Source organism: Platalea leucorodia, assembly GCF_965183815.1.
Source record: "Platalea leucorodia genome assembly, chromosome: 4".
NCBI lineage: Eukaryota > Metazoa > Chordata > Aves > Pelecaniformes > Threskiornithidae > Platalea > Platalea leucorodia.
This window is the reverse complement of record NC_138826.1, coordinates 54,014,909-54,028,848: the sequence shown is the minus strand read 5'-3', so window position 1 is coordinate 54,028,848 and position 13,940 is coordinate 54,014,909. Positions and strand designations below refer to the sequence as shown.

At 42.9% G+C, this 13,940-nt stretch overlaps 1 protein-coding gene across 1 annotated transcript in view; it reads right to left on the bottom strand.

The window, feature by feature from the left end:
• The window catches only part of ETNK1 (ethanolamine kinase 1), a 32,451-nt gene extending 26,748 nt beyond the window's left edge, over nt 1-5,703 (bottom strand). The window contains exon 1 of the mRNA XM_082309035.1: nt 5,446-5,703. Within this exon, the coding sequence (XP_082165161.1) occupies nt 5,446-5,601 (156 nt within the window). The 5' untranslated portion in view covers nt 5,602-5,703. The remainder of the gene's footprint in view (nt 1-5,445) is intronic.
• Between the last annotated feature and the right edge of the window lie 8,237 nt (nt 5,704-13,940).

Sequence of the window (13,940 nt, the reverse complement as noted above, 5' to 3'; positions counted from 1 at the left end):
CCCCAAAGAGAAATTATATATTTTTCATCTTGTTTCTGAAGAATATTCTCCTACCTGATAACAGTCAACATCAGGTAACTAGTTAAGACTTCCAAAGCGGTGAATTGTTTTAGATCTTTCTACAGATTTCACGATACTGATGAAAACAGTTACAGATAAATCCAAAAAATTAAGCTAACAGAAAAGGAGTATAAGATTTTATTCTAACTCAAAGAATTAATTTGCTGCTCCTTTCCCTGGAAGATTTTGACATAAAATGGCCATGTAACAGTAGGGGGAAAAAGCCAGAAACTAAAATATCTTAGATAGCTACCTTCCTTTCCAACATTATGAGTCTATAGCGTAAGTCATATGCTGTTACATAGCCAGACTGAAGCTGTGTCTACGGAAATATCGATTCTCTGTAATCAGAACCAGTCAGCAATACAAACACACCTACAGCATGCACAACTGGACTATGTCATGCACTGTGACGTGGCACATCAATTGCGTAAAACATCACCACATGCACAATTGCTGCCCCACCCACCAATAGCACAAAAAACCCTTTACAACCAGGGATTGAGATTATCAAACTTCATCAGAAGCTTAGTAAGAATGGAGAAACCAACCTAGCCTCAAGCGACATCTAATACGGCTTACATTTCCCACTTACTGTGACACTGTGTTCAAGGCACACCTCAAATTACAGTTTTTCCACAACACATCAGCAATGCAGCCCATTCGGCATCTCTAACTTTTCTTATTCTTGCCATCACTCATCACTTTTCTATTTAGAGATACTAGCATGTCAGGATGTTAATCTGTGAACTCAGTCTTTCCTCTTTAAGTGGTAGCTACTTTCACATCTGCTGAAGAGCATGATGTCCTAAAAACACCTAAGCAATAAAAATACTCTTGAAAAATGTAATGACACAAAATAAAAGGTTAGTTTCTCAGACTAAAATTTTCTGTTTCCATTCAATTATTTCAATGCTTTAAATCCCACATTCAGTCTGTTTAAATAAACTTTGAAATATTTTAACTAGTTCAGAAATCTGAAGCATACTTCGTCATAAAGAAAATACCAAGATTTACACAAGCAAAGAAATTAGACCAGCAGCCGGAAAATACTGTCTGAAGAAAAGCTATTGAGGACAAGTCAGGAAGAAAAAGCAAAGAGAGACAGAGAAAAGCTGACCTCATATATGTTAAAAAAAAAAAGGGGGGGGGGTGTTTTGCTCATGAAACACAAATCTTTGCAAGCATGGCTCTCTTGTCTCTTCACATTTCGTAGCTACAGGAACAAATTTTTGCAAAAAATTATAAAATGCTGCAGTAATAAAGCGCAGAGACACATGCAAAGTGTTGATAAATGCAAAGAGATTTACATCATGGTAACAAAGACACAGTACCAGAAAACAAGCAAGGTCCAATTATTTCAGAGAATAAAAAAACCAAAAAAAACCAACCAAACAAAAAACCCCAAACTTCATGACACTTATTTGTAGACGATCTGGAACTAAGTTCCAGGAGCTTGCAGGATTCTGGGGGAAGCGGGCGGAACGTTCTTCTTGAAGAATTTGATATCCTTTGCAAAACCGATTTTTTTTTTTTTCTTCCCTCTTCAGGTCTGAGCCAGGTCAACAGCCCTGTTTTCTAGCACATTATTGTTATCATTTTAGATCCCTGAATGATTTTACAGCTGATTTTTTTTTCCACACATAAGATATGCTGGTCTATCCAAATGATGAAGATGTAAATTAACACTATCAATATTAAGTCTTTTCACCAGTAAAAACAAGCAGCCTTTATTCTCAATGTTAAAGATTACTTCAGAATGAAAAGAAATACAATTGGTTTTCCCATACCATAACATTACACTGCATTACATTAACCTACTGAATCCTCATTATCACCAGACCTACAAGATGTAGAATAGATCATGGAATAAAAGAATCCTGAATCTGCACTTACTGAAGTGGTAACTAACCTTCCCTTACTGTAACCAAATACTGATCCTCCTTGAAATACTACACAAATTAATCTCCATAACAGAGGAAAAATTAAAAAAAAAAAATCTTAATATGGGCAACAGATTCCAAACTGTGATTGTATTTGTACATTAGGAAGGGTGGTACAACTTCTTTAAGACAGTAAAGAGTTAAAACAATTACGTTTTTTTATCTTTCATTAATAAAGAATTGTCCAAGATATAAAAATTGTAAGGTCCACTGTCACAATTTAAGCTGTTCACCAACTCAAAACAGGGTTTGAGTTTTGAAGAGCATTTTTGTTTATGAAGTCCCAAAAAAATGTTTCTCATGTTCACTGCAATCAATTTCTGAATTTAGCAAGCAGTAAGCTCTTCAGCATGAGGTCAGGAGAGAGGCCTCCAGAGACCCCTTCCAACCTGAACTGCTCTACGATTTTATTATTAAAATCAGCTGTTACAGAATCAAAAGCAACTACTAAAAACAGCATAGATTTGTTTTAATGACATTGCTTTGTATTACCGTAAAGCAGAGAAAGCAAGCTTGAAGAATTTAAGAGTTAGAAAATGTAACACCCCGTTCTACACAGCTCCTAGTACATCCTCAGATGACAACTACACAAAGTATCTACAAGATCAGTGTTTAGACAGGAAAATTTTGTTTCTCCTTACCAATGTAAAAGAACTTTAATATTTTCACTACAAAACAGTACAAAACAATACAAAGAACTTTAATATTTGTACTGTTTTGTAGCGAAAATATTCACATATAACTTGACATAGAGAAGATACATTACAGTAGAACTGCGTGTGATTCAGCAGATAATTGGCAATACTTATGGATTCTATAGACTTTCTGATAAATAATGCAATAAGAGTAATTTAAGCACTGAAGATATAAATTATTTTAATCCTGTCCTACACTTATGTTCTATGTTATGATGAAAAAAATCAAAAATGTTGAAATATAGTAATGATTTTAGATACTTACAAATCTTACAGAAAGCGAGGATTAAGCATTAAAATTTAACTACACTGTTTCAAAATTGTTTAGCTGACTAAACAATTTGACACACAACAGTAAATTTTTGCAAGAGAAGTTAATTAACTTTTCAAGTAAAGCTCTGGACTCTTCAACTTCTTACTAGTTGTTTTGACCCAAGAAGTACTAAGAGCAAAGGTAGCTAACAGCAGAGTTCAGAATAAGTAGTAGTTCATTCCACCTATCAATGTTCTTTATCTATTTTGCTATGATCCTGATGCTTCAGATTAGTCAAGCATATTTTCTATGCAATACATGATTCTCATTTTTCATCTCCCTCCTAAATAGATGCCCCTCTAATGAGGGGACTCCAAGGCAGACCTTCCGTTCACTCCATCCTCTTAACAAAAACAGTCATCTTTCATTTCAGCATCTTACTGTATCTATGTACGTGTAACATGCATGTGTAACAGACTGCAGCAGCAATGGTGGTAATGCAACTAGTGTCAAACCACATGCATTCTTGCTTGTTAGGTACACACAGCAGTTTAAACACAGACTAAAGAGTTAAAAATAAAAGGCCACTGAAGAGCTTCATGAATAGGATGTTCTGCTGTTCAAAAGGAGCAAAAGGAAAAAAGTGAGTTGAAAGGTTTTGGTCTTAAAGAAACTTGGTTGAAACAAAACTCAAGACAATTTTTAGACTGAAACTTCTAGCCAGACAGTAGTCTATTACTTTACTATTGCATGACCAGTCAAATGAGTCCCTGTTCCACAGGAACAGTACTGGTGGTTTTTATTCTGTTAATTGCAAATGAGGAAGGAAGCAGCTTTTTTTTTTTTTCCCTGAAACCTACTAGAACTTTCCTGAAAGGTTAGTCATCCCTCCTTAATAAGAAAATGTTTGTTTCATTTATTAGCATTTCTGTACGAAAGAAAGAAATAAAAATATTCTGTTGAGAAGTACCCTCATAAGAGAGCTAAAAGAACAAAAACACGTTTAACTTTAGGTAGTCCTGCAAGGAGAAGGGAGTTGGACTCGATGACCCTTACAGCTCCCTTCCAACTCGAGATATTCTATGATTCTATGAACTCTAGCAACCCTCTTTAGTATTACATGTTGTAAAGCTATTTGAATTGCACCTCAGGATGCTGGGGCTGTGCTTAATTTACAGCTATAGGCCTCAAAGAAATTGCTTAGAAAAATCTCATTAGCTTTATTTTCATACTAACTGGACTGGCACGTGTCAAGTTTCTCTTCTTGTCAAGAAACTTCAGTAAAGGTCGGTCAATTCATGTGGTATTACCTCAATGTGCTCAGTTTTTCTATATGAATTAGTTCCAGCAGCTCTCTTCAGGGGAACTTCACTAAAATAAGACACTTCCCCATATTAGTAACTGCCGAATAACACAGTTTGAAAGCATATAATGAAACGCTCGGCTAAACACGGGCTGCAACTGAACTGCTGTTTTAGCCAGGTAAATTGACTGAAGAGTCGTATGGGGCCAGGTTAAGTATATTCTAGAAGCACAAAAGCAGCCAATCCTCAAGCAGATGACTCGTCATAAATACGAATGACTGCTCACCTCGAGAACACCAGAGACCAAGCGGCGGTACCTCTGCACACGGTCAGGACCAAGAGATGCACGCAAGGACGGTAACGGGGCCGATACTTACCGAGACACCGCCGGCCTAAAGCCAAACCCGGCGGCGAAGCCGAGGCACGTACTGAGATGTCTGACCCGCGACGGCCGGCGCGGGGAGGGCCCGCCGCGGGCTCCGTCGCCGATGGCGCCCAGGGGAGCGCCCCAGCCCCGCGCCGCGTCCCGGCGGCCGTTACCTCAGCGGCCGCCCCCCTCCGCGCAACGGCAGCGCAGGCGGCGCAGCCAGCCGCCCCCTCCTCCTCCGCCTGCCCTTCCCCTCCCCTGCCCCGGGGCCGAGGGAAGTCCCCCACCGCCTTACGAACACGCCCTGCTCGGCACGGACCCGGCGAGGATGAGGCTCACGGGGCCCTCCCCTTCCCCTGCCTCGCCGGCACCGCAGCCCTCGGCCCCCCGGCCGGCGGCGGGGACGCCGGCCGAGAGCGGGTGGGAGAGCTCGCCCCTCCGCTAACGGGGGGGCGGCCAAGTTTCAGCGGGGAGGGCAGGAAAGGAGGAAGAGTAAAGCGACCGACGGGGGAAGGAGGAGGAGGAGGGCCGGAGGGGGCAGGGGATGCTGCCGCGCCGACACGCCCCGCCGCCAGGCTGCCGAGCAAATGGGGCTCAGCGCAGGGGGCTGCATTTGGAGAGCGAAGAGGGAGGGGGAGGGGAAGGAAGCGAGGCGGCAGCTCCCCCGCACAATGGCCGCCCGCCCTCCCCCCTTCCTTCCTCTCTCCCTTCCTTCCCTCCCTCCCTCCCTCTCTCTCTCTCCCCCTCCCCGAGCTCGGGCGGCCGCATCCCCCGCCGCGGACCCGGGCGCAGGGCCCCGCGACGCGCCCGGCCTCCCCCGTACCTGCAGCGTCACCTCCTCGGGTCTCCAGTGGGGCCGCAGGCGGCGCAGGAGCTGCAGGGCGCCCTGGCGGTAGCCGGGCCCCTCCCGCTCGCTGACAGTGATGTCCAGCTTGGGCACCTCCGGGGAGCCGGGCGGGACGTGGATGTAGTTGGACATGGCGGCGGGCGGGACGCGGCACGGGGCGACAAGGGCGGGCGGCTCTCGCTGGCCTCTCCTCCGCGGCGCAGCCGGCAACTGAGGGGGAAATTTCCACTTCGGCTCTCGATAAAGCGGCTCCACCTCCCCCCGGCTGCGGCGCGGAGCAGCCTGGGAGAGCGGGCGGGGCCCGCCGGCGCCCTGCCCTCCGCCTCCCCCGCGCCCCTCACCTGCCCGCCCGCCGCCGCCGGCAGCCTCCCGGCCCCGCCCGCCGCCGGGGGGCGGCGGGGAGGTGATTAATAAAAGCCCCTCGGGGCTGTGGAGGCAGCCGGAGCGGGGGAGCGGCCGCCGCCGCCGCCCGCTCCCCGGGCGAGCGGGGCGTGAAGGAATGCGGCCGGCGGCTGCCGCGGCGCCGCCCAGTCACCGGGCAGGCGGCTGGTTTTAATCAGGCTTTGAGTTAGCTGCCGCCGGTAATTTTTCTCTTTAATTTCTGTGCCAGCCTTCGTAGCGGCCCCCCCCTTTTGCTTCCCCCGTTGCCCTGCAGGGTGTGTACCTGCTAACCACCTTCCAGTGTCAACCAGTCGTAGTTTGATACCGTTTCTGCTCCCGCAGGGCACGGGGAAGGTGTCACGCTACGTGCCCGCCCTGATTAAACATCTGCATAACGATTATCCTTTTCGTGAGCACTACAGAAAAGTTACCTACTTTGTTTTTTTTCCTGTTTTGTGCTGAAAACCTTGCCGCCTTGAAGTTTTATGGGGCAGTTCTTTCCAGGGAAAAAAAAAACAAAACAAAACAAACCCCCGACTACACCAGAGCATTTTAATCCATCAAGGAAAAAAAAAAAAAAGAAACAAATTATCTTGGTTTTTTTTAGAAATATTTTGATGCTACCCATGACATTCCTACAAGTACCTGCCTCCCGTCACATTCTGATCTTCCCATCTAGGAAACACTGAAAACTCAAGAAATTCCTCAGTTATAAAGCAAGTTTATTAGGTTAGCGTAAAACACGAGAACTATGCAAACAGAATAGTGGCCAGTCTCTTCCCTGAAGAGTTGTTACTCTAAATAGACCCAGGTCAGGGGAAAGGGCCGTAATTTAGGCTTAAAATGAACAATGCCATGAGGGAAACCGCTAGCTCTACAGGTTTAGTTCTCACTCATTTCATACGTGTTCCTCCCCAAAAGCGCAGTGCGTTAGTAACCTTCTTAGGTTAGTGCGTTAGTAACCTTTCCACTGTGTCGCCCACCACCACCTACTTGTGAGTGTGTCTTCTCTTTTACCAAGAATTGCTGTTGTCTTGTCACCGAAGGGTTTTGCATGACCTCACTATCTAAATGCGTCATCACTTCTATTATCTCTGTTGAACACCTCACCTCATCCCAGTATTTATTCTTCCTTCACTCACCTGTATGCCTTTCCCCTCAGACAGGATTAAACATCTGGAATAGTCTGTCAACAATTTTTCAAGTAATTTCCTTGTTAAATCTTTTTTTCCTCATTATCATTAATCTCAGTATTCTGTCTAAACTTTGGTTCAGACCAAATGTTTAAAAATCTTTAGAGCCAGGAATCTCTCTTTGTGAGAGTTCAATAAACAAAATCTCCTTCTGTTGTATTTTAAATGAAAATGTAATCGTTATGGGTTGGTGTTATTAGTGTAAATATGTTATTCTACATTAATAGCCTTTTTCTATCCAAGATTAAAAGGGTAAGAATATAGGGGTCTAATTTCAAATGTCATAAAATTTCCAGATCTAAATGTTATAGCTTGAGTACATTTATAGTGGTAATATGCTTTTGACTTTCCTTTGCTTAAATCTGTTCCCTAAAAAAACCTGTTTCAAGTTTTATAACCCTCTTTCCTGTGATTTTGCCTCTGTCTTTTATATACACTGACTCACCACTTTCTTAAAATCATCTTTCTCCATCTCACCTGATTGGACCTACCCATTTCTTCCATTAGCCCACTCCACTGTTTCTTCTTTAAATGTAAGGACATTTTGAAAGTTAAACTCTTTTTTATTGGGGGGGGGGGGGGGGGAGGTTTCTTTAAACACACTCACCTTCATACATTGTTCAGTCCTATAAAAGTTAGTATTACCATAGTAGCATGATATCACTCTACCTGATCAAGCGTGTGATACATGGTGCCCTCCGCTTAGGCAGTTTGGTAGATGATAAACTAAAAGTTATTTATGGATTAAGGGCAAAGTGACATTTTTGTTGAAATAAAATATCAAAGGTTGAATGCTCCAGCTTCTGTATGTTAATTTAAATAAGAACTGGTCTAAACAGAGATTCAATCTTGCTAATGCTGAACATAATACTCCTACCAGAAGTTGTTTCAGTTGTTAACCCTAAGAAGCCTTGCTAACTTACCCAAGTCTCACTAAATTTCCACAAGTCGGCTGTGAGTATATTTTAAACATAAAGGGAGGAAGTTGGAGCAGTCATGGTGCTTAGATTGTTTGGGAATTACGGGAACTGAACTTCTGCCTTCTAAATATTTATCAAATAGATGAAAGAACCAAGAACACTTAGGCAGTAGCAACTTCATCTTTCTGGTCATGGTATAGACCCATCCTTTTTACTTGTCTTCATGGTGCATTGGGAATTCTTAATGCCTGTTTTAAAACAGTTCAATAAAAGTTATAGTTTGCTGCTCACTCCGTTTCCTTTCCTTTTTACCTTTTGTTTCCTGTAAATATTTGCTGTGTTCAAATCAAACCCCAGAAAACATCATCTGAAGACTGGGACTCTTTCTCAAGTTTCCAAGAATAGTATGCTTTTCCTTTTTGAAAAGTGTATTTCCCTTTTTCTTTTCCCCGCTCCTGACACCTATACCCTACAAACTGTGGAATTCGTTAATAAGAACTCCAGTGGGTTCCTCACAGGCTGCAAGTGTTCAGGTCAGCTGTAGACTTGTTCTTAGAAAGACCTGACGTTACATGAAGTAAGGGCTTAGGAATAAAGAGAATGTGTTTTATCTTAATGCCCAATAGTTTTGTAGGTACACCATACTAAATTAAAGTCATCCTAAGGCTGACCACAGATGTACACAACATGGAACTGAAGAAAACAGGGTGCTTTAGTTCTCTCCCAGGCCTGTGCTCTACCAGGCGATCCAGGTACTGACTACATACAGCCTGTCCGACCTGCTTATCCTCACTGTTCTGCCATCCCCTTTTCCTTCTTCTGCTAATCAGAAACCAGGTTGTGCCATTTCATTTATTCCTACATTTTTCACCTTGCCTTTAGGTCAGTGCTGGATGCTTTATAAGCTCTTTAAAAGAAAGAAGAAGAAAAAAAAAAAAAAAAGGCACAAAGGAAAGAGCAATGTCAGGCTCAGAACCAGTTTTAACTTCCCAGGTGCAGTTCTCCTGGCTGCTTTCCAAACCCAGTAATTCAGTAATTGCTTCAGAAGAACTCCATGCATAAATGTGACTATAAATGGGAAATTTACCCCTTCTAGCCATAATTAATAATAATAACATTTTGCATAGCAGAGAGTCTCAAAATACTTTCTGTTGTCCTAATCTCACAAATACAAAAATGGAGTCATCAGAAGGTTAAACCTGCCATTAGACCAGTCAGTCAGTGGGCCTGGAAATAATTTTTGACTTCCAGTCCAGTCCTTCGATCACAGGCTTTCTTCAGCGCTTTAAAGAATGTCATCTCTGCTCTTATCCAGCATGTATTATTTGTGTCAAGATGAATCACATCTCTGTACACACAGTGTTAAACTGTAATTCAACTCTTACATTTATTTATTTATTATATCGATTTTTAAAGTGCCTGGTGCCCTAGCATCCATATTGATTTACCAGCAACAGCTCTCAACACACAAAGTTGATAGTTCTGTCATATGTTTATTGTACTTCATAAACAGATTTCATTTTAATCTTGGTGAAGACTAGCTTGAAACATATTTTATAAAAATCTTGACAGTTTACAGATTTCTCTAAGATGGATACTGCTTGCTATGTTGTAGAAATGGTAAAAACCCTTCTCTTGTGCAAGTTGCTTGACAGAGTAATAGGTTATAGCTTTTTCAAGTATATTTTGAAAGCTACATACGATAACAGAGTAAAAGCCGCAATGCTCACTGCAGTTTTATGGCTTAATTTTCTAGTAGCCTAGCAATTTGTGACACCCATTTGACACCTTCCATGTGATAACCTAGTTCCTGACTATCTAACTCCTATTTTTTCCAACATGGGAGTGGTGCGGTGCATAATGTAATGTAATAACAGATGTGACTACATGTGAAATAGCTTAGTGGTTTCCGGCTCTTTCAGCTTTTCAGGGTTTCACCTGGAGCCCTCAGAAGTTTCTAGTGGAAGTCTGGACGTCTGTGCCAATAGGCTTGGTTACCTCCAAGGCTCCTTCAGATGAACAGACAGATGCCTTCCCTCTGTGCTGTCCCTGGCTCCGAGTCCATGAACTGGAGGCTGAACCGCTGCGAGTAGTTACCCCGTCACACGTCCTGCAGGAAACCTAAGCAAACTAAGCAAAATGCTTAAACGTGCCTGTGAAGTAACCTCCGTGCAGTGAAGAGACAAAACCTGACAAAACCTGCTTAAGTCAGTAGGACGAAATACATGCTTAGGCTTAAGCAGGTGCTAAACCAAAATGAGCAGCTTAGCAAGGAATTCTGCGATTCCTGCATGCTGGTGGGGCTGAACTGTACATTTGGTTAGGGCTATTTATAAAACCTTATAGCCACTGGGTATAAAGAAAGAAGAGAAAATCTTCGTACTAATTACACTACTCAAAATACAGGTTAAGTAAAGCATTACAAAATCATAATTAAGGCCAGTGTCTGCACTTATTTTAATAGACACGCCTGTATTTTATAATATGAAGAGTAATTACAAGTTGACTGATCCTTGACTAAACTTGAACTGTACATGTGTCCAATGATTTACCGTATCCTGGTGCTTTTCTCAAGGGCAACAAATACATGTACTGTGTAACTACCCAAAAAGAGTCTACTTTTAGGCAGATTTAGGATGCCTTGCATGCAAGAATAAATTCACCTGCAGCAATATAAGAGGAGAAATTGAATGGCTTTTAAAGCTTCTAGAAATTTAAGCTTTTCTAACATTTTATTGACTAATCAAACATCCTCCTATGAAGAAAAGTTATAAACCTCAGCAATTTGAAACACTCTCTGTGAACAAAGACAATACCAAATGTGCATTTAAATGTTATGCAAGCTTGTAAAAGAAGCCTAGAATACTTTTTCCTTTTTTTAACATACTGTCAGAATGCCATTCTGTATTCTCTAGTGAAATCTCTAATCAATTTTCTAGCATAAAAAGTGTGTGGAGAGTTAGCTGAACTAAATCAAAACAATTAAAAAATGTGTACAGAATTATCTTGAGAGACTGAGAGTATAGTTATCCCATATAAATGACTGCCAATTCACATTCAACCTGAATCAATAATAAAGAAGGAAAGGCAAAAAAGGGTGGCAAAGAGAGGAGATGAGAGGGAGAAGGGGAAGGAAAGAGCAGGAAATCGTTGTGATTCTGCGTCAATGAGAGAAGAAATTACTAAACTGACTTAAGTGTCTTCCTCACAGAAACACCATTCCCAGCAAATTTCTTGGTAGTTTCAAGAAGTCAAGGACTGAAAAAATCATAGAAATTATAAGCAATGGTGCTGCTTTCTTGTGCTTATACCCTATTCCTTTTCATCAAGTTGATAGATAATCGAGGGGACTCTGGGGCAACACCACTGCATCCTTTCCATAAATACTCGAGCTTGCGTACCGAGGCCTGCATGCCCAGTAGACTCCAAGCTGGACACTCTTTTGGTGCCCCTTTGTGCATATTTTCTCTAAGCCTTACTTCCATCCTTGTTTATAGCCTATTTCCTACAGATTTAAGGTTAATGCGACCAGACTTTGTGTCTGTCCTCCCTTAATAACTTGAGGAGGAGGGACTTCAGAATTTCACTGGGACTTTAAATCCCAAAGACAGTTTTAAATCTTAGAACTGGGAATTACTGAACAGGCGAAAAGAATCCCCATTATTTCTCACTGAGAGAAAGGAAAGTTGAGCTAAGCTTCTACCTATTCTCTTGCTACCAATGAAGTAACTTGTTTGGTTTTTGTCTCTATCTTTACCACTTCTCAATTAGACTGAAGGGAGAGGTCACTTCACTTTTGAAAGGTGCATAATCCCGGTTTCTCTGGATTAAAATTGACTAGCATAACCTAGTTTAGTTTTCCCTGCTCAGACTTTGCCTCTTTTTTCTTTATTTTGAGCCCCCTGCCTTGTTTCTCATGTAGTGCTCTCATGCTTTGGTCCTTTCCTGCCGGTAGGGTGGAAGTATGCAGCTTCGTAATGAAGGGCTTGCACTGTGTCCAAGGAACAAGCAACAGCACCCCAAATTAGTCCATGGCTCTGCAGTCATTTTCCTTTTCTGGAGCTCTTCTTTTTGTTCTATAACCTACACACTTCATTTTGTTTGTATTTTTTTTTCCCCATTGGCTTTTGTTTTTAGTTGACTCCTGTTTCCTTTGGTCTGTCTTCTCTCGTTGAATACCAGCCTGCTTAAAATCAGTTACGCCGGAGGAGCAGACCTTTGAGCAGCCCGTTCAGCTTCCATTGCCGTCACCAGGAAAACCACCGTTCTTCATTAGGAGCCAAATGAAGTGAAACAGGCTACCCACGTCTGTACGGTCACATGAGCTTGGATTAAAGTTCAGAGCGGAGCGCTGCTCCCTCGCTGCCGTCACCCCTCGCCCAGTGACGGTGCACGCTCCCCCCACCTCTCGGGGTGCAGCAGGGCCGGAGGTGCCCTGGGGGCCGGAGGTGCCCTGGGGGCCGGGGGCGATGGGGGATGCCCCCGGGGCTGCAGGGCAGGGCAGGGCAGGGCAGGGCCTGGCAGCCAGGGCTGTCTGACCACCCCAGCCAAGGAGTGAGGCAGGCTGGGCTGAAATGGGGTCCTGGGGAGGCTGGGCAAGCCCATGAGTGCCCCAGGGCCTGGCAGCAGCCCCCCTGGTTCCACCCTGGAGCAAAACAACCTGCTCTCAAGGGGGCAGGGGAGAAGCAAATCTGACTTTCAGAAGGGCAGACTCATATTTCCATTCTGAACCTACAAGCTGTAGGTCACCATCCCAGGCTGCTTTTGAAAGTCCTACAGATTTTATTTTTTCAGTATGGTTTGTTTCATTATTTGTCCTACAGATTTTATTTACTCCTGAGGCTGGGAATCTTAGGGGGAGTTGCCAAAGAAGTGCAGTGGGCATAAGAGAACAGCTCAGAACAGCCTGATATTTAATCATAGGCTGTAAATATCTTTTACAGACTCCTCTGTTTGCAACTGTTGCTAAGCATGGGAAATCACTGAATTAGTCAGCTTCATTTGTATTTTTGTTAAGGGAGAGCTTGGAGCATTAATTAAATTACATTTCAAGCCTGGGGATAATAAAGCTATGTATTCCCATTGGAAAAGTAAAATGATAATACGATAAAAAATAAATACAATGTAATAAAATGATAGCAAATATACCAAGGGTAAAGGGCCAAACTTTGCCAAAGTCTTTGTCTTCCCCTCCATAGGGTTGTAGAGCTCAACAACCACAGAAGCACAGAGGACTGCAGGGGAGGAGAATTGCTTCCCCGACTCCTGCCAGCTTGGACAACAAGCAGTAAGCACGCAGGAGGGTAATCAAGGAGAGAGGTAGCAAGAGTCGGTACTACAAGAACATGGTGTCTTACTAGGAGCTCCCAGTGCAAGTGGAATTCAGAGTTTAAGTTTTACCAAAACACCTTGAAAGAGAACTGCAAGCTTCACTGCAGTGTAAGCAAACACATTCTTAATCATTACCAGCTTTCCTAAATTCTGTTTCTTTCTCATCTTCCCTTAAAATATTTTGGTTCATGCAGCAGATTCAACTCTGCAGTCTTTACACTTGAAGATGTTTCTGGTTTGTTGGAATCCACAAAGCTTTTAACATGTGAAAAGAAAAGAATATTCATTCCGGCTTCACCCCCCCTCTCCAAAGCACCAGAGGTACAGAGTAATGCCTCTGGTTCTTTCTCACACACTGGAATTTTGCATTTCTATGTCAGCTAGGCCTCCCTGCCCACAATCCCTAAAGGCTGAGTGAGGTTCACCCAGACTACAGCAGAAAATCTTTTGCAAGCAGGTTGCAACTGCAGCATTTTGCTTCAGTTCTGTGATCCGTGTATCTTCTGCCTCAATGTTATTCTGAGATTTACACTTTTATCTTGACTTTAAGTTTCTAAGTGAGCGGCATTTTTGTTTAGAAGATACTGTTTTCCCTGGCATTCATTACAATTGGCTGTGCTTCGAGTATGTCAGGAGCTTAGTCAGC